This window comes from Capra hircus, chromosome 9, assembly GCF_001704415.2.
Source record: "Capra hircus breed San Clemente chromosome 9, ASM170441v1, whole genome shotgun sequence".
NCBI classification, from domain to species: Eukaryota; Metazoa; Chordata; class Mammalia; order Artiodactyla; family Bovidae; genus Capra; species Capra hircus.
In genome coordinates this window covers 70344455-70366143 of record NC_030816.1, presented here as the reverse complement: position 1 = coordinate 70366143, position 21689 = coordinate 70344455, and the positions used below count along the sequence as shown (strand labels likewise).

Genomic DNA, 21689 nt, shown 5'->3' with positions numbered 1-21689 from the left:
ATAGGATACTGAAAGAGGAACTCCCCAGGTTGGTAGGTACCCAATATGCTATTGGAGATCAATGGATAAATAACTCCAGAAAGAATGAAGGGATGAAGCCAAAGCAAAACCAATACACAGTTGTGGATGTGACTGGTGATAGAAGCAAGGTCCAATGTTGTAAAGAGCAATATTGCATAGGAATTTGGAATGTTAGGTCCATGAATCAAGGCAAATTGGAAGTGGTCAAACAGGAGATGGGAAGAGTGAATGTCAACATTCTAGGAATCAGTGAACTAAAATGGACTGGAATGGGTCAGTTTAACTCAGATGACCATTATATCTACTACTGCGGGCAGGAATCCCTCAGAAGAAATGGAGTAGCCATCATGGTCAACAAAAGAGTCCAAAATTCAGTACTTAGAAGCAATCTCAAAAACGACAGAATGATCTCTGTTTGTTTCCAAGGCAAACCATCTAATATCACAGTAATCCAAGCCTATGCTCCAACCAGTAATGCTGAAGAAGCTGAAGTTGAATGAGTCTATGAAGATCTACAAGACCTTTTAGAACTAACACCCAAAAAAGGTGTGCTTTTCATTATAGGGGACTGGAATGCAAAAGTAGGAAGTCAAGACACACCTGGAATAACAGGCAAATTTGGCCTTGGAATATGGAATGAAGCAGGGCAAAGGTTAATAGAGTTTTGCCAAGAGAATGCACTGGTCATAGCAAACACCCTCTTCCAACAACACAAGAGAAGACTCTACACATGGACATCACCAATGGTCAACACCAAAATCAGATTGATTATATTCTTTGCAGCCAAAGATGGAGAAGCTCTACACAGTCAGCAAAACAAGACTAGGAGCTGACTGTGGCTCAGATCATGAACTCTTTATTGCCCAAATTCAGCCTTAAATTGAAGAAAGTGGGGAAAACCGCTAGACCATTCAGGTATGACCTAAATCAAATCCCTTATGATTATACAGTGGAAGTGAGAATATTTAAGGGCCTAGATCTGATAGATAGAGTGCCTGATGAACTATGGACAGAGGTTTGTGACATTGTACAGGAGACAGGATCAGACCATCCCCATGGAAAAAAATGCAAAAAAAAATGCCTCCTTTTTTCATCTTTGGGTCTCACCTCAATCCTTTGTACACTGTGCTGTTAACTAAACACTGATGAATAACTAGAAAATGGTTTAATAAGTCTATTCAATATAGAGAAAATCACAAAGACAGGAACTCAAAATATGGCAACCTAGGGCCATTTTCAGGAGCAACCCCATGTCCAAGGTAAGAGAAAACCAAGTAAGATGGTAAGTGTTGCGAGAGGGCATCAGACAGCAGACACACTGAAACCATAATCACAGAAAAATAGTCAATCTAACCACATGGACCACAGCCTGGTCTAACTCAATGAAACTAAGCCATGCCCTGTGGGGCCACCCAAGATAGGCGGGTCATGGTGGAGAGGTCTGACAGAATGTGGTCCACTGGAGAAAGGAATGGCAAACCACTTCAGTATTCTTGCCTTGAGAACCCAATGAATAGTATGAAAAGGCAAAATGATAGGATACTGAAAGAGGAACTCCCCAGGTTGGTAGGTACCCAATATGCTATTGGAGATCAATGGATAAATAACTCCAGAAAGAATGAAGGGATGAAGCCAAAGCAAAACCAATACACAGTTGTGGATGTGACTGGTGATAGAAGCAAGGTCCAATGTTGTAAAGAGCAATATTGCATAGGAATTTGGAATGTTAGGTCCATGAATCAAGGCAAATTGGAAGTGGTCAAACAGGAGATGGGAAGAGTGAATGTCAACATTCTAGGAATCAGTGAACTAAAATGGACTGGAATGGGTCAGTTTAACTCAGATGACCATTATATCTACTACTGCGGGCAGGAATCCCTCAGAAGAAATGGAGTAGCCATCATGGTCAACAAAAGAGTCCAAAATTCAGTACTTAGAAGCAATCTCAAAAACGACAGAATGATCTCTGTTTGTTTCCAAGGCAAACCATCTAATATCACAGTAATCCAAGCCTATGCTCCAACCAGTAATGCTGAAGAAGCTGAAGTTGAATGAGTCTATGAAGATCTACAAGACCTTTTAGAACTAACACCCAAAAAAGGTGTGCTTTTCATTATAGGGGACTGGAATGCAAAAGTAGGAAGTCAAGACACACCTGGAATAACAGGCAAATTTGGCCTTGGAATATGGAATGAAGCAGGGCAAAGGTTAATAGAGTTTTGCCAAGAGAATGCACTGGTCATAGCAAACACCCTCTTCCAACAACACAAGAGAAGACTCTACACATGGACATCACCAGATGGTCAACACCAAAATCAGATTGATTATATTCTTTGCAGCCAAAGATGGAGAAGCTCTACACAGTCAGCAAAAACAAGACTAGGAGCTGACTGTGGCTCAGATCATGAACTCTTTATTGCCAAATTCAGCCTTAAATTGAAGAAAGTGGGGAAAACCGCTAGACCATTCAGGTATGACCTAAATCAAATCCCTTATGATTATACAGTGGAAGTGAGAAATATTTAAGGGCCTAGATCTGATAGATAGAGTGCCTGATGAACTATGGACAGAGGTTTGTGACATTGTACAGGAGACAGGGATCAAGACCATCCCCATGGAAAAGAAATGCAAAAAAGCAAAATGGCTGTCGGGGGAGGCCTTACAAATAGCTGTGAAAAGAAGAGAAGTGTAAAGCAAAGGAGAAAAGGAAAGATATACCCATCTGAATGCAGAGTTCCAAAGAATAGCAAGGAAAGATCAGAAAGCCTTCCTCAGCAATCAATGCAAAGAAATAGAGGAAAAGAACATAATGAGAAAGACTAGAGATCTCTTCAAGAAAATTAGAGCTACCAAGGGAACATTTCATGCAAAGATGGGCTCGATAAAGGACAGAAATGGTATGGACCTAACAGAAGCAGAAGATATTAAGAAGAGGTGGCAAGAATACACAGAAGAACTGTACAAAGAGATCTTCACGACCAAGATAATCACAATGGTGTGATCACTCTCCTAGAGCCAGACATCCTGGAATGTGAAGTCAAGTGGGCCTTAGAAAGCATCACTCGAACAAAGCTAGTGGAGGTGATGGAATCCCAGTTGAATTATTTCAAATCCTGAAAGATGATGCTGTGAAACTGCTGCACTCAATATGCCAGCAAATTTGGAAAACTCAGCAGTGGCCACAGGACTGGAAAAGGTCAGTTTTCATTCCAATCCCAAAGAAAGGCAATGCCAAACAATGATCAAACTACTGCACAATTTCACTCACCTCACACACTAGGAAAGTAATGCTCAAAATTCTCCAAGGCGGGCTTCAGCGATACACGAACCATGAACTTCCAGATGTTCCAGTTGGTTTTAGAAAAGGCAGAGGAACCAGAGATCAAATTGCCAACATTCGCTGGATCATTGAAAAAGCAAGAGAGTTCCAGAAAAACATCTATTTCTGCTTTATTAACTATGCCTAATCCTTTGACTGTGTGGATCACAATAAACTGTGGAAAATTCTGAAAGAGATGGGAATACCAGACCACCTGACCTGCCTCTTGAGAAATCTGTATGCAGGTCAGGAAGCAACAGTTAGAACTGGACATGGACAACAGACTGATTCCAAATAGGAAAAGGAGTATGTCAAGGCTGTATATTGTCACCCTGCTTATTTAACTTCTGTGCAGAGTACATCATGAGAAACCCTGGGCTGGAAGAAGCACAAGCTGGAATCGATTGCCGGGAGAAATCTCAATAACCCCAGATATGCAGATGACACCACCCTTATGGCAGAAAGTGAAGAGGAGCTAAAAAGCCTCTTGATGAAAATGAAAGTGGAGAGTGAAAAAGTTGGCTTAAAGCTCAACATTCAGAAAACGAAGATCATGGCATCTGGTCCCATCACGTCATGGGAAATAGATGGGGAAACAGTGGCAGACTTTCTTTTTTTGTGGGCTCTAAAATCACTGCAGATGGTGACTGCAGCCATGAAATTAAAAGACGTTTACTCCTTGGAAGGAAAGTTATGACCAACCTAGATAGTATATTCAAAAGCAGAGGTATTACTTTGTCAACAAAGGTCCATCTAGTCAAAGCTATGGTTTTTCCAGTGGTCATGTATGGATGTGAGAGTTGGACTGTGAAGAAAGCTGAGGGCCGAAAAATTGATGCTTTTGGACTGTGGTGTTGGAGAAGACTCTTGAGAGTCCCTTGGACTGCAAGGAGATCCAACCAGTCCATTCTGAAGGAGATCAGTCCTGGGTGTTCTTTGGAAGGAATGATGCTAAAGCTGAAACTCCAGTACATTGGCCACCTCATGCGAAGAGCTGACTCATTTGGAAAAGATTCTGATGCTGGGAGGGATTGGGGACAGGAGGAGAAGGGGACAACAGAGGGTGAGATGGCTAGATGACATCACCGACTCGATAGACGTGAGTCTGAGTGAACTCCGGGAGTTGGTGCTGGACAGGGAGGCCTGGTGTGCTGCGATTCATGGGGTTGCAAAGAGTTGGACATGACTGAGCGACTGAACTGAACTAAGGGCCATTTTCTATAAGAATGTGGCTTTTATGTTTTCCAAAAGGCTTTAATATTATCACTGTACCCCAACACATGTAACAGTTGGGATTCAGAATGATTACTTCAGTAACTCAAGAATAGTTGCTATTAAACCCTGCATGCTCTTTAAAAGATATGAGGGAGTTATATAACACTATTTTCAAAGACCACCTTGTAACAGGTTTAAAACGTAAAAGGTTGGAGTTTAAAGAAATCAGCTCTCAAGTACTCAAGTTAGTCAGTCAGGTAACCAAGGCTCTGGGTACACAAGGTTTACTTGGATGTGAACACTTTATTAAAATCACAAATAGGGTAACTTATGTGTGTCCCTGACTTTTCTTTTGTCCAGATACGCACTCTCACTAGTAATGTATGTTTTCTTAGCCAAAGTTCACATCAAGCTAAACTCTTAAAATCTAAATCCATGTCTTTAAACATAAAGAATCATGGTTTTGAAACCTACTTATTACAGGCCTATTGTTGTTGTTTTTGTTGAGTCGTTCAGTCGCGTCCAGCTCTTTTGCAACTCTACAGACTATAGTCTGTCAGGCTCCTCTGTCCATGGGCTTTCGCAGCAAGTATACTGCAGTGGGTTGCCATTTCCTTCTTTAGGGGATCTTTCCAACCCAGAGATTGAAGCCGCATCTCCTGAATTGGCAGGTGGATTCTTTACCACTGAGCCATCCGGAAAGCCTCTTAATTACACCAAAATTCTCCTGGTCCTTCAGAATTGCAAAACTGAAGATATCTTTGACTCTTTGTTTCTAACACTTTGGTACATCAAATCCTCCTAAAAAGTATTCCTTTGAAGTATTTTTATTCTTCCCAATTATTTTTAACAGCCTAGTATCTAGAATTCTACTAACGTAACCTTTCATGGCTAGTTTTCTTCCACGTCCAATGCATCATCCCTACAGATTTCAGAAAGAATTCACTTTCTTTAAACTACCTTTGAATCATACCAAACTGTTTTGGTATGCTTTGATATTTCTTTCTTTAAATGAAAACTCTTTGTCTCAGGCTTCAAGATTCTCCATTATTTGTCCTCCATATTGATAAAGACTCATGGAATCACAGAATAAAAGGACCCACATTTGAGTTGCTACCTTTATTATTAATTATTTCCTGGCCCACAATCTCCACTCCAGCCAAGCAGACCTGCTTATTTTATCCCCAGTGGGGACATTCTTCCACTGCTTTTATCTTTTACAAATGCCATATTAAAAAGCTAATCAAAATTCCCTTTTCTCCAGCTTTTTTTCTAGCCAGTTCCACTTACCAGTATCTTCTCTCAGTGTTCCCTAAACACATATAAACTCATGTTTCTAAATGTCTATATTAATACTTTTCTTTTACTCATTTCACATGTGCTCAGACCATAATTCCTTTCTAGAGTATAAAGAACTCAGTAACTGAAACCAAGTATTCAAATTTCTTATAAACAGTCTTTGGTATAGTAAATTTGTTATTCAAATTGTAAATGTGCTGTGATGATTTTCCTACTTTTAAGCCATTTATTTATCTTATAAAGTGGTGTAGCATGTAATGAACAAACTTAACTGTGAAAGGAATTCATAACAGACTGAGTGAGAACCAGAGCAGTACTTTGCTGGTGAAGCGCTATGGGGATTTACATTTAACTCTGTTTCACTCAGTTTTAACATATATAGTCAAATCATGAAGACACAAAGCTGGGATGCTAAGATGAATTAAATTTTAAAAAAATTCCAAGACTTATTGATAAGGCAGACTTAAGCTAAAATTTTTACATTTAAAGGAAACAAAAAGTCTTACTCAGAATAATAATAATAATATTAAAAATTATTCAAACAGAAAAGAAAGAAGATGTGGCCTAGAAGCAGCACGTATTTTTTTAAATGGCTTTTGGATTATAACTTATCTAAGAACTACTTGAGTTATCTATGTTAGTAATGGAACTAAAATTTAAATGTATAGGTAAAGGAACTGGTGAGCTATGGCATAAAAGAGAGAGAGTTCATTAACACCAGATATGTCGTGGAAGAGAAATTTGAATTGTTTGGATAATTCCCAGTAGTTGACAGAAATTTCAGGCGATAACGTCACTAAATAGAAAAACTGACTAATGGGTGAAACTCTGCCTATGAATATAAGTCCTATATTCTTCAACTCTCATTAGAAATCCCAATCACAACTAGGAAACTTAGAGCATATGGGAACCACTTTTTGGCAAAGATGTAATAATGGTGTTTTAAGACTCTTTAGTTTGGCAGCCTAAATAACTTTTTAAGATGTATTTCTTATTTTGTGATAAAATAGAACATTTATTAAGCTGACTTAACAGTGAAGTAGGTTGGAATCAAGAAAAGAAAGGTACAAAGAAAGTTGCTGGTGTATAGATAGGAAATAAGATATTTAGTAAAAATAAAATTCTTGCAGGTCAGTGCATTAGCTAAAGTAACAATTAACTGATGTTCTTACGATTCATGAGGACTTTTTTCCTCTGATGCCATTAGAATTTTAGAATGTTTTATATCAAATAGAGAAAAGCTTCTAAAAAGATCAGATTTTGAAAAGAAGCCAAAAAAAAGGCACATCTTATATTAAGTGTAAGCAAATGTCCAAAAAAAGTGCACCGCAGTAAAAACATAACTGTAAGCAAAAGGGCACAGCAGCATCACTAAATCGCTTACCGTATCAATACTCCCCTGACACTATGAGACAAATATTAGGAGAAATGAAATATATTCAATCCAAAAAAATAACTTTCTGAAGCTAATATTCTTTATTAGAATACTCTTTATTGAACTCAATATTCTTTACTGGACTCATACAAAGCTTTGAATTTAATCCACTAGGATAATTTTTAAGTATTGTTTTCTAAAATTTTCTGAAGTGATAAATTTGGTTTTGGGTGGGGAATCTGTATTTTATCAGAAGGACAGGATACAATGTCCTTGGCCGAGATATTCTTCACAGAAGTAGGCTATTTTTGTACTCTATGATTAGCATATTTAAAGACACACATTCCAGGTGAGCAGCTTACTCCAAAGTACACTCCATTTTTCTTTGTGGACAAGGCTCTATTGCTTCAGTGCCCTCCTTTGATCCTATTTCAATATGCCTCTCAGGAACTAATCCTGAAAAGATTTCTGGAGAGCCCATTGCAGGTAACTTCATATGAACTTATCCTCTTTTTAAGTCAGCTAAACTGATAGTTGTCATGAATAGAGGACAAGTGTGGCACAAATGACATGGTAGAAGATTGAAAGTACGTAAAAGAATGTAACGGCGGAATTCTACCTAAATAAAACAAAAACAAAAGCAGAAAACACCTCCAAGCTTAACTTGTATATAAAGTAAAATAGCGGAGGGATATAAAACTTCGGAAAGAATAGGATGGTTCATCTAAGATTTTAAAGTCAGTCAACAGTAACCACACAAATGAAAGTACGCTAATCTAGTCATCTAATACTTTTGATGTTAACTATACTAGGCTAACTTCTAATAAAAGAAACTGTGATGATAAATTGACTAGAGAATGGTTCATTTAGAAAGGAGAGGTGAAGGTCACTGGAGGTCCCAGAATTTCTAAACTCCAAATTGCTAATATCCAGACAAACTAGCTTTCCTCGTGAATAGTGCCCAGATGGCAAAGACAGCACAGATATGTGGTCTTAGCTGCTTTTTGACAGGGAACTGTCACCAGGAGGTGACCCCATCAGTCTGAAGACAGGAAAATTACTAAATGATGCAAGAAAGTGCCTTCAGGCCAGTACACTGTGGGTCCCTGAGAAGCAGGAGGGCAGAGCCTCAGAAAAAAATAAATTTTCAGTCGGAGCTTATAAAGGACGCTGTTATATTTCTTCACAGATAGAACAAAATAAAAGCAATTTAGCTTCCACAGATATTATATGTAATAAGAGAGGAAATAAATTCCCTTTGAGAAGAAATAAAATATCATATATTAAAGGCCAGGTGAATGCCATCGTTTCTTGCTAATAAAATATACACCAAAGTTAGATCTGATGCTGTTCTTTGAACACAAACCAGTCTCGAATCAATTATTCTAACTCTATGGGGATATTAGCCCTACCACACAACACAAGTCAGAGGGCAGAGAGGAAACAAAGTGATCCAAACTAACACGAGGCTGGAATTTTAATATCAGCCTTTCCTCAACAAAATTGGCAAACACAAGTCCAATTAATTTTCCAAAAAGATAACTCTAGCTGTCAGAAAACAACGCACTATAAACAATTATTTTAGCAAAATGATGCAACTGGAAAACATATTGAAGAGTGGAAGGGGGGTCTTTTCTCCACTCCTGTCTACCCCCCAAAAAAAGACATAATAAAATACAGAAAATAAAACTACCTTGTAAAAATGATAAAATATTACATCTTCTTGAAGAAGGAATTTACACTTCTAATATCTATAATCAATTATCTAGCTCACTTGAGGAAGAGCTGTTAAATAATTAAATAAATCACATTCAATCTACATTTTGCCATTCCCTGTTAGATCTCTCTAATGCTGATAATTAACACATTCTGAACTTGTGCTTTAAAGATGTTCCATCTAAGCACTGGAGGAAACAATATTAAACAACAAAATGCAGTAAACTAACATTAAGCAAAAAATGTAATGAGTTCACCTCTGAATTTAACTCTGTGTCTCAAAAGAGTAATATAAGATTTTGCTGAAAAAGAGATACACAAGTTCACTAAAAAAAATCCAGATTCAGAAATAGGAGTCAGTTATGAGAAGTCATAATATTGCAACAGGAACACTTTTTCCCCAAAATTAAAATCTTAAATTATAATGTATAATTCTACATAATTTTTGTTTTTCCTAAAAACTCTGCTCCCTTTAAAGTATCAGTTTTCATTAACATAACCATATCACCACTTCAGTGAGAATGTTTCTAAATTTCTATATCAGACTTCACACCAGTGACTGAATATTGTGTACCTTGTTAAGAGAACATGAAGTCATACCTATGGCCTTTATATTAATAATCTGATATTAAGAAATATGAATGCAGCAATAACCTCAAGATTCTCTTCCATATGCCAGCATATACACGTGAGTGTCCTGGACATTGATTTGTAACCTGGGTCTCAATTTCTCTATAAACCAGGGGGAGTTAAAAGTAAATGACTCAAAAATCAGTATAGGGTAAGATGAGAAGAGTAAATAAAAGTTACATATAAGAAATTATTTAAGAATTCATGTCTGTAAGATTGTATACATCAAAGCTTTTGGCCTCAGGTAAAATATATTTCACTTTTAAAAGCTATTTTAAACCTGATATCTACTATCATTTTGTTAGTAATTTATAATTTGTCTAACTTTAAATTCTAACAAGCAAAGTCATTGTGTTAGGAGGAAAAAAAAAAAAACTAGAAACCAAAATTCAAATCCAAGAGGTCATCAGTGCTATTGCTCATAAAACAAGACAATCCTTAGGGGGAGTGAAGACATATGGACCATTTTAAGTAGGAAAAAATTTCCCATTAAGTCGGAAAAAATAATATACTCTTTAAATTATTCATTTTTCCTTTGTACCTATAAGGCACCCTAGAATTTAAAATATGTATCCAGTATATTGAGGAAGATGACTTCATTAATCCAACATTAATTACCTTAACACAGGTAACTTTTAAATGTGTAAGAAGGGGGGGCGCACCAGGACCAAGAAGCACCTTCAGCTGCTTAAGGCAAGATAAAGTTTTCAAGTCCAATTTAAGGCAACAGCAGTTTGTTTTCTGTTTTTCTAATCTCTCACATTGGATTAGTCCATTTCCATTAAGCATGGAAAACCACAGCAGTCATTCAAGGGTAGTATAAAGGGGCAAAGAAACTCTGAATACAAAGAAAAACAAATACGTAAATCCAGAAACTACAATTTGGCACTATTCATGGAGAGTTTGGTGTCTTTTTGCTTCCTACTACCCCCAGAAACACCAGGGGACAGTTTTCCTGCACTATTATTATAGGAGAAGGAGAACTAGGCAATGCTTGGCTGGACATGTACTGAAAAGGGTAGAGTCTGTCCTAGGACGCTAGAAATAACAGAAATAACACTATGAACCCAAGCTCACATCTGTGCAATTCCTGGTTTTCTTGGTACTTTTCTTCCCCAAATGCAATGCCTACCTTCCGTGTGGACTGCGGAGACATAGGTCCAATTGTACCGCTTGACTATGTCAAGCATCGCCCTTGCCTGCAAAGTGTCAGAAGGGACCACCCTCAGGAAGTATTTGTACAGAGTTTTGTCACTCAGATCGATGCTGGTGGCAGAGTACGCGATCTGGGGGATGTCAAAGAGCTGCAGCAGGTTCTGAACTTGAATGGCGACGGAGCTGGAGCCGGGGCCGATCACGCCCGCAATGGGCTTCTTAGTCCTGCCTGGGGGGAGGGTCTGACCGTCTGGCAGGCAGCGGTTGAGCCCGTCCCTGTCATCTCGAATAGAAATCAGAGAGTCCCTGATGAACTCAATGCTCTGCTCCAGAGCCACGGAGGAGTGCCAGCAGGAATCCCGGATCTCACTGCCCAGAGTGATGTTGGGCAGGAGGACCGGGTCCGCGTTGATCTTATCCAAAGTGTGGAACATGGCCTCCACCCTTTGGATGCCGTACTGCTCCCTAATCTCCCCACACTTCCTCTCGGGCACCTTCTCGGCCGGAGGCTGGTGATGGACTGAGAAGAGGGCCCCGATGATGACATCTCCGTCCATTCTGGCCACGGAGCGCTGAGATGAGGCTCCCGCCAGCAACACTTTCCTGCAGGGACCTCTGGGGAGTAGGGTCATCTCCAAAAAGATAGTTGGGAAGAAAACCAAGAGGAACCGGACCATTGTGCTGAAGACGCCGTCCAGCCCGCCAGCCGCGTGCCCACGCTGGTCCAGCCAGCCGGCTCTGCGCGCTCACAGCGTGGACCCGACGCCTGCCTCTCGCCGCTCGGTCCAGTCTGCCAATACCAATCGTCCGAAGACTTCGGCGTCTGCACCCCCTCCTCCTTCCCCTCCGCCTCCTCCTCCTGGTCCTCCACGACCACCTTTACGCCTTAGCGGCGTCTCTAGAGGAATTCGAGTCCCCTTTCTTCACTGGTGCATCAGGGTAAACTGACCGAGGGTGCAATGGGAGTCGTGGTGGCTGTGGTGAGCTGGACGCTGCAGACAAAAGACGAAGAAAATCAAAGCTCCCTTATCACAGGACCTGTGTCAAAGCTCTACGGTTATTAACTGCCCGGCCCATTTCATGATAGGGGCTGGAAGGACATCATAATATCGGCTGGAGGGACAGCTTGAGAGACAGCTCTGGTCAAGGAGGAAGGTGGTCGTTCTGCCCCCACTGTTCTCCTCCGTCGCGCGTCCTGGGAGGCTCAGAGCCCCGCCGACCCGCCCTCTCCTGCACCTTCAGGTCTCTTCCAGGTCCCCAAATACCCTCACGCTTACAGACTCCAGGGGGAGGAGGGAAGCTGGAGAAGGAGGAGCTAGGGCTTCCGACCTTAGAGAACTTTCCAGGTTTGAAAAGATCAACTTTTTTTCCCCAGAAGAAATTTGGAAACTCTTTCGTTATGAAGGTGGAAGTGCTACTTCCAAATAAACTCGAACCAGGAATCCACCTTTTACTTTAACTTTGAGGGGCTGAAGATAACATACTACCCAAATAGTAAATATAAATTTGCCAGTTTGAGGAAATCCATATTAGTTACTAAGGCAACGCCTGGTAAAGTCTCCACATGTCGGATTTTGGTACATCGCCTCCATCCCCCAGAAGTCATCTTACTGTAGACTTTGGGGGAGGGGGAGAAGGGTGCAGGTCGGGTAACTAGTTTCCTGCGACCCATGAGGGAGAGAGGGAGGGAATGGAGGGGTCCCTGCAACTTCCCTACATAGTTGCTAGAAAGGGAACAGAGGGGAGCTTCCGGGTTGCTCCCGCGGCGGCAGCAAAGCCCTGCAGCCTTCAGAACCCTGGACAGTGCTTGGTCAAGCTGCCGAGACAATCTCCCGCAGAGCCGGTTGCTGACCAGCGAGTTGCAATTCTTTAACCCCCACCCCCACCTCTGCCAACCCTCGACTTCTCTCTTTCGACCCCCCTCCCTGCGTTCTTTACACACACACACACACACACACACACACACACACCTCCTCGCTTCCCCTACACCCCTCCATCCTCATTCTCCTCGCCTCGCAGCTAGTGCTCCTGAAGGTATATTCAAACCCTACCGCTTCAGGGACAGAGGCGCCAAATCTCAGCCGCCTGCGGGGCTGAAGTTGGCTCTCTCTCTCGTCCCTCTCCGGCTTCCTTTTTCAAGGTGAGAGTCAGACGAGAAAGGAGCTAAGGGAGCAGGCAGGGAGAAAGCATACACACAGAAGGTGAGGCAGGCAAAAGAAAGACAGCCCAGGCATCCATGGGTCCCGAGGCTTCCCGGGGAGGCAGGACTAGAAGAAATAAATAATCGAGGATGCCTCTGGGACAAGAAGAAAAATCCCCTACTAGGACTTTTTCTCTGCCATAGTGGGTGGGTTTGCCAGCGCAAGGTGTCTGCTCACCTGGGTCTGCTTGAAGAATTTGGACTTGAGACGTACCTGAGTCCGGGTAAAGAGCGCTGTGGTCCCCGGGCCAGAGCACCGCGGCCACGCGCGGTTCGCAGACGCCTCAGCTCTAATCCAGACGGTGCAAGGATGCGATCTGGGCTGTACACTAGTGCCCTCTTTCTTCAGCACTATTTTACCGCAAGGAAAAAAGGGAGGGGGGAGGGGAAAAAAAAAAAAAAAAACAGGTCACCCAAGGCTTGTCTATTTCATGCATAAAAACCAGTCGTTTAATGGAGGAGTGGGGGATAAAATCCAGGAATAAGTGGCGAATATTAATTCCTTTACTGCCGGAGTGTTCTTAAAGAAGCTGCCAGGAATATGAACAGTCAGATTTGGCAAAAGAAGTGGGGAACCGCTTAGACTGCTTTACAGTGGCTCTTCCTTTTATGCATTTCAGGGCCCCAAACACAGTTTATCTCCTTGGAAGTAAAACCCCTACTGAGGAAAACAGTAAATGCACGACGTGAAAAGATCTAGAGAGGCTCTGTTGGTAGGTGCAAGGGAAAGGGGGAAGAGGCTGCAGGGGGATGGGAGCAGGGGAGGGAAAGGTACCCACATGATGAATCAAGGTAAGTCAAATGAAGAGAGGCCAAGCTTGGCTGCATTTTCCAGGTCAATACGTAACTAAATGGAGAATGCGAGTCAGGTCACATGAAAACACTGGAGTGAAAATACTTCTCCAAATTCCTCTCAGGCTGCCGTCACCCTCCCGGCAAGTCTACAGTGTTGCTTCTTACTGTGTGAAAAGTGGAAGTTAAACTGCATTCCTCTGGGAACATGTTGGCTGAGCAGAATGTGTCCCGGCTTCTTCAGAGGAGAAAGACAAGTGACAGTGTGCCTTCCCTCTCTTGCTCAAAGCTTTCAATTTGTGTCATGTGCAGAGAAGAGAGATCAGCATATGTGAGTCCCTTCATAATTGCCTTGCTCATGTCAGGCTGGAGGTGACAAACCACATGAGGCAGTTTTAAAACTCTTTTTTAGCATGTTCCATGAAACAGGCAGGACAGGAAATGCTTCCAGTCAGAACAGAAGCTCTCTTTTGTTCTGGATCTGTTTGTTTGTTTGTTTTCCAAGTCTCAGATTTTTCTAGATTTTTCTTAAGTAACTTAAAGAGTATAGAATTTTTTTCTTTTTCCACAAATAATGAATGGAACCACGTATACACCCTTTAGCTCTAAATGATCTCAGTTCTCGAAGTAAATATGTTTCCTCAAGGAAAATAAGAAGTAAGTTTCTGTCTCACATATAGAGTAAAATGGTTCTCTACTGGGACCCTTAGGAAGATGTCAACATTAAGAGCAAGCCACAGGTGTTCATGATATCTCAGAATATTCTATTTCCTCTATTAGTCACTTAATCTCCATTTTAGATAAGGCTATTCTAGTAACATAAAGCCTAAACATGATTTTCCTGGGATATTTCATAGATACAGTGAATGTACAAAGATTTCAGTGCATATAAACTATTAACTATGATTTGCAGAATTAGAGAAAGCAGTGTCTCTGAAGTCCATATTTAGCTTAAATATGTGATCCTCAAAGGTATATATTTTTAATATATCAGGTTGATATAGGTTAGAAAAGATTCTGCTGCTGAAGGAATAATTAAATATTCAGACTTATTGAGTCCAAGTAAAAACCACAGATTCTGTTTGGCTAAAACAAGACATTTTAAAGAAAACAACTTATGAATCCTAACCTAGAATGTTTCTACATAGGCATGAACTATGTATGATAGATGTTAAGGAAATTTTTAACTTCAAATGTGTCAATTTGAAATTATCAATTAAATGTATTGTTAATTATTTAAGACCAAACTTTAGAAGGTACAAAGACAAAAATAAGTCAAGAAGAAGGTACAAGAAGGGAGAAGATAAGGTGATCTAAATATGCTCCATATCCAAAGATGCTTAATCTCTGGAAATTAAGACTTTACCAAGGAAGACATGATATAACACATGTGGAGACATGTAAGAGAAGGTTCTATTACTAGAACTGAAGAGAATGACTAAAAGAATGAATTACACACAAACTAACAAATATAGGTCAATAGCTAATCTATTAGAGAATGTTAAGAGCATATGAGTCCAGAAATACAGTCAATATGAGTATTTATTCAGTGCTGGTAAGGTTCTATCTTATAACCAGCATGTAATTTGTATTATAGCAGGGCAAAAACTGTTAGGAGCAACTTGGTTTGAAAAATCCGTTTAATAAAAACTATAGTGGACATTAAGCAGAAGAATAGCCAGCATGTTATCTTAAGACAATGATTTAAATGTGCTGCTATGACAATTCAGACAACAAAATGATCATTATCCTTATATGGTAATAAAACATATTATCAAAAACAAAACTGTGATCACTTTTCTTAGGAACCTGTGCACAATTTTCATTGCCCTCCATCATAAAGGACATCATAAAGGAACTGGTCTAGACAATAAATGAGCAAAAGGATGTAAAACTTTCCACACAAAATCAGTTAAAAACTCATACTCTTCAAATGAGAAAGATAAGAGGTGAGCAAGAACAAGGCTTAAAGAAAGAAAGCAAAAGAAAGGAAGAGATAAGCCAGGCACATATTTCAAGTTTGACTGTGTATGCTAATGGGTATTTTGGAAAGTAAAGTTTATAGAGTTATTAGAATATAAAACTGAAATATACACGAGATAATAAACTCATTACTGAAGAGATAGTACTAACTGAAAACAGAAATAGGATCAAAGAAGTTCTTTGTAGAAAATTTATTTGTGGATTATTGATATGTAATATATTACTAAGGGAGTAAAACAGATGTTCAAGGTAGATCTGTGTTGTGGGAGCCATTATCATGATTTTTGATAAAATACCATGCTCTGTGGACAACTGATTTAATCTAGTAAGGTATTTCTTATATTCTTATATTTAATTCATGGGTTCAGCAAGATAATTTAAGCCCCAGTTAGAATTTTCAGCTTATTTATACTATTTATCTATCTATGTTATCTATCTATTGATCTATCTAAATCAATGGGAAAATTGCCATATCTTCATTTACCTCATACTCTGTTCCAAAACACTAAAATTGTAAAATAAAACCTCTTCTTTTCAGAAATTCAAAACACTTTATAAAACACAGTTGATTAAAAAAGTAATCAAAATATTTAAAAGAACTAAAATAGGTTGAATTTATTATATATATTCAATTGTTTTGTTAACCTGATAACTTAGGCTATAACCATTTGTGCAAAGATAGAACCAAATGTGTCAGCTTCCATAAGCAATAAGAACTCATCAATGGACCAATGTGCATGGACTGGGAAATACACATTTGGCCACATGCTGTTCTGCCGCCATTGTCCAAACACTTGTTTTTTAAAGTACTAAAACACAGTTGATGAGAATAAGGCAAACAATTATTTTGGAAGAACAATGAGGGCCATAATTACTGTCTGTTTTATTCCCCTCTGTATTCCCAGTGTCTAAAACAATACAGACATCTGGTTCATGATAGGTGTTAAAATATTTGTTGAATAAATAAATGGATACATTTTCCCTGAATACTAAAAATATCATCTCATTTTAATGACTTTTTTTAAGATTAAAGGCAGGCAGTTTACTGACATTTCTAATTTATTCTTCATATAATGTAGACAGAGTATTTTGCTACTGTTTCTCAAAAAGTAACCAGCCTAATTAGTATTAAATCATTTAGAAACATACTTATGCTACAAACTTGATTACATATGAAGTATTAAAATTTGTTCCCAATGTAAAGAAACCATTTTTATTACTGTATTGCATATGTTACTCAATATCAAATAAAACTTAGACATTTTATAAATGTAAAAAGAAGATACATGAATGGAAAATAAACCTTATCTAATATTATGATTTTATCAGAACTATCTCATGAGATACATAAAATAGGCATATTATCCTAGTCTTAACAGATGGAAAAATTGAGGCACCAAGAATCTGTTTCTTGCCTGAGTTTAGGGATCAGATTAGGAGCATTGTCTCATGACACTACCTTTATTCCAAATTCACAGGTTTATAAAAACTGAGTATATGAATTGAGCTAAGTGTTACTTTTTTTCATTTTTCTCAAAGTTTTGAACTGAGACTCTTCTCACAAAACACTTAAGTAATTTGAATTCCTTTCCTTTGGGCCTTTCATCTGTTGAGGGCATAACATTACAGGTGATTGTTCTATTTGCTTAAAATAGCCATCTTTTATAACAGTTCTAATAACAGCAGTAACCTACTTGCACAGTCTCACAGTCAACTCTGAACAATTAAGCAAGAAAAGCATCTAAATTTTCAGACCCAGTAAAAACTTTTATTGGAAAAGGCTTTCTCTTGCTACAGTTTCACCAACACAATAAATTATTATTCCCATTTTAACTCATCAGAAAAGGCTTTCTCTTGCTACAGTTTCACCAACACAATAAATTAAATTATTATTCCTGTTTTAACAGCAGTATATTGTACTCCCATCTCACTGTAACAAAAACTACACAGTTGCTATCCATCCAGCAGATCATCAAAATATTGATCTATCTAAAACATAGCATTTATTATTTCAATCACATGATTCAAAAACTTATAGTATTACCCAGTTGCCAACAAAACAATGTATAAAATCCTTAATAATAATGTCTAAAGGCCATTGACTGGGGAAGAGTTTCACAGAAGTAAAGATGGAGACTATTCATACCCAAATTTTCCCTTCCCTAAGTCCTAAGAGAAAGAGACTCTGGCTCAAATAGCCCAAATGGTTATCAGAATAATAAAGACAAGATACATTTTAAAGTTCCCTAGATAATTCTGGTTTGACCCTTAGTTAAAAGCCACTGATAAAATTTCATCCCATTCTCCTACTCACACTGTTTCCAACCAAACAAGCCTTGCATTTCCCCATGCCTCAGTTCATGCTTCTTGCATGCATACGTGTTAAGTTGCTTCAGCCATATCTGACTCTTTGAAACCCTATGGACTGTAGCCTGCCAGACTCCTATCTCCATGGGATTCTCCAGGCAAGAATGCTGGGGTGCGTTGCCATGCCCTCCTCCAGGGGATCTTCCCCACCCAGGGACTGAACCTGCATTTCTTATGTCTACCTGCATTGGCAGGCGGGTTTGTTACCACTAGTGCCACCTAGGAGGCTTTCATGCCTATTACACCACACACACAAAATATTCACTCACTTTTCATTTCTTTTATACATATTGCCCTTCCTCAAAATTTATGTCAAATGCAGCTTATCCATGAAAGCTTCCAGTTCTATGAGAAATCATAAAATAGTGCTTATTTGGCAATTTTATGCCAAATAATATTACTGATTTTTTTAAAATCTGCACATCATCTGGTCTCATTCACAACTGCTATGGTCACTTTCAAAATAGTGACTTATCCAGCTCTAATGAAGCTAAAAATATTTTTGAGTAGTTATGAAAGTTCTTAATAAATAGCAATATATTGTTTTTGAAAGCATTAATCATAGTAAATAATCATCTTTGCATACAGACAATTTTCTGGAAGTGGAAAATTGTCATGAAAATTCTTAATAATAGTAATCAAAATCCTTGAAGGAAGAGAACTGTATCTGCTTAAACCTGAATCTCCATAACCTGAAAAAAAGGTATCTATAACTCATTAAGTGTTTGTTCAATAAATGATTAAGTTTTGAATTAAAAAACAAGTGTGATTCTAAAAAAAAAATTGGGGCGGGGCGGATCTAAAGGCAATTCTGAAGAATAACTCCAAAAATGTATCAGCAACTTAAAAATCATCAGCTTTCAGAAGAAAACGATAATCTCTTGGATATAAAACATGAGTCCAGCTTTGGGTTCACAATAGCAGAGCAGAAAGACATGTGTTCATCTCCTGCAAGAGCACCAAAATTGCAACTAGCTGTTGAATAGCCATTGACAGCAGAACACTGGAGCTCACCAAAAAAAAAGATACCTCATGTCCAAAGACAAGGCAGAAGCTGCAACAAGACGGGAGGAGGGGTGAAATCACAATAAAATCAAATTCCATACCCACCAGGTGGGCAACCCACAGACTGGGGAACAATACTACCATAGAAGTTCTCCCACTATTGTGAAGGTTCTGAGTTCCATGTCAGTCTTCCAAGCCTGGAGATTCAATAAAAGGACTGGAAATACCCACGGAATCTGACTTTGAAGGTCAGCGGGATTTGATTACAAGACTTTCACAGAACTGGGGGAAGTAGACTCCATTCTTGGAGGGCACAAACAAAATCTTGTGTGCACCAAGACCCAGGGAGAAGGAGCAGTGATGCAACAAGAGACTGAAACAGACCTATCTGCTAGTGTTGGAAGGCCTCTTGTGGAGGTGTGGGTGGGCAGTGGCTTGCCATGGGGATGGAGGCACTGGCAGCAGCCTTCTTGGAAGGGGCCCCTTGGTGTAAGTTCTCTTGGAGTTTGTCATGAACAATATCATAGAGCCTATAGACCTCACCCATCAGCAGACAATTGGATTAAAGTTTTGTTGAGCACAGCCCTGCCCACCAGAGTAAGAACTGGTTTTTCCCACCACCAGTACCTCCCATCAGGAAGCTTATCCAAGCTCTTAGTCTCCTCCATCAGAGGGCAGACAGAAGTAGCAAGAAGAACCACAATTTCACAGCAGCTAGAACAAAAACCACAACACAGAAAGCTAACCATTATCTTTATTACCTCCACCATAGTTTGGCTCCAAGATGACTATGCCAAAGCCTTTGACTGTGTAGATCACAATAGACTGGAAATTCTTCAAGCGATGGGAATACCAGACCACCTGACCTGCCTCTTGAGAAACCTATATGCAGGTCAGGAAGCAACAGTTAGAACTGGACATGCATGTTGATGTATGGCAAAACCAATATAATATTGTATAAAAAAAAAGAAAAAAGAAAATTTGGCTCAGCTTCAAAAAAAAAAAAAAAGAACTAGACATGGAACAACAGACTGGTTCCAAATAGGAAAAGGAGTACGTCAAGGCTGTATATTGTCACCATGCTTATTTAACTTATATGCAGAGTACAACATGAGAAATGCTGGGCTGGAAGAAGCACAAGCTGGAATCAAGATTGCCAGGAGAAATATCAATAACCTCAGGTATGCAGATGACACCACACTTATGGCAGAAAGTGAAGAGGACTAAAAGCCTCTTGATGAAAGTGAAAGAGGAGAGTGAAAAAGTTGGCTTAAAGCTCAACATTCAGAAAATGAAGATCCCATCTGGTCCCATCACTTCCTGGGAAATAGATGGGGAAACAGTGGAAACAGTGTCAGACTTCATTTTGGGGGGCTCCAAAATCACTGCAGATGGTGACTGCAGCCATGAAATTAAAAGACTTACTCCTTGGAGGAAAAGTTATGACCAACCTAGATAGCATATTGAAAAGCAGGGACATTACTTTGCCAACAAAGGTCCGTCTAGTCAAGACTATAGTTTTCCCAGTGGTCATGTATGGATGTGAGAGTTGGACTGTGAAGAAAGCTGAGGGCCGAAGAATTGATGCTTCTGAACTGTGGTGTTGGAGAAGACTCTTGAGAGTCCCTTGGACTGCAAGGAGATCCAACCAGTCCATTCTGAAGGAGACCAGCCCTGGGTGTCCTTTGGAGGGACTGATGCTAAAGCTGAAGCTCCAGTACTTTGGCCACCTCATGTGAAGAACTGACTCATTGGAAAAGACTCTGATGCTGGGAGGGATTGGCAGCAGGAGGAAAATGGGACAACAGAGGATGAGATGGCTGGATGGCATCACCGACTCAATGGACGTGAGTTTGAGGGAACTCTGGGAGTTGGTGATGGACAGGGAGGCCTGGCATGCTGAGATTCACGGGGTTGCAAAGAGTTGGACACGACTGAGCAACTGAACTGAACTGAACTGAAATAGCAGGGAGGGAACACAGCTCCACCCATCAACAGAAAATTGGATTAAAGATTTACTGAATATGGCCTCGCCCATCACAACAAGACCCAGTTTCCCCCTCCATCAGTCTCTATCATCAGGAAGCTTCCATAAGCCTCTTATCCTTCTGTATCAGAGGGCACACAGACTGAAAACCACAATCACAGAAAACTAATCAATCTAATCACATGGACCCCAACCTTGTGGTCGATGAAACTATGAGCCAACCTACCAAAGACAGAGGGGTCATGGTGGAGAGTTCTGACAAAATGTGGTCCACTTGAGAAGGGAATGGCAAACCACTTAAGTATTCATGCCTTGAGAACCCCATGAAGGGTATGAAAAGGCAAAAGGATAAGACACTGAAAGATGAACTTCCCAGGTTGGTAGGTGCTCAATATGCTACAGGAGGTCAGTGGAGAAATAACTCCAGAAAGAATGAAGAGACAGAGCCAAAGCAAAAACAACACCCAGTTGTGGATAGACTAGTGATGGAAGCAAGGTCCGATGCTGTAAAGAGCAATATTGCATAGGAACCTGGAATGTTAGGTCCATGAATCAAGGCAAATTGGAAGTGGTCAAACAGGAGATGGCAAGAGTGAACGTCAACATTCTAGGAATCACCGAACTA

General features: G+C 39.8%; 1 protein-coding gene across 2 annotated transcripts in view; it reads right to left on the bottom strand.

Annotated features, from left to right (window-relative positions):
* Positions 1-13238, bottom strand: part of GRM1 (glutamate metabotropic receptor 1) — a 438757-nt gene extending 425519 nt beyond the window's left edge. For both annotated transcript variants that reach the window (XM_018053312.1, XM_013966589.2), the window contains exons 1-2: positions 13145-13238; positions 10708-11722 (exon numbers count right to left, since the gene is read on the bottom strand). In XM_018053312.1, the coding sequence (XP_017908801.1) occupies positions 10708-11407 (700 nt within the window). In that variant the 5' untranslated portion in view covers positions 11408-11722; positions 13145-13238. The remainder of the gene's footprint in view (positions 1-10707; positions 11723-13144) is intronic.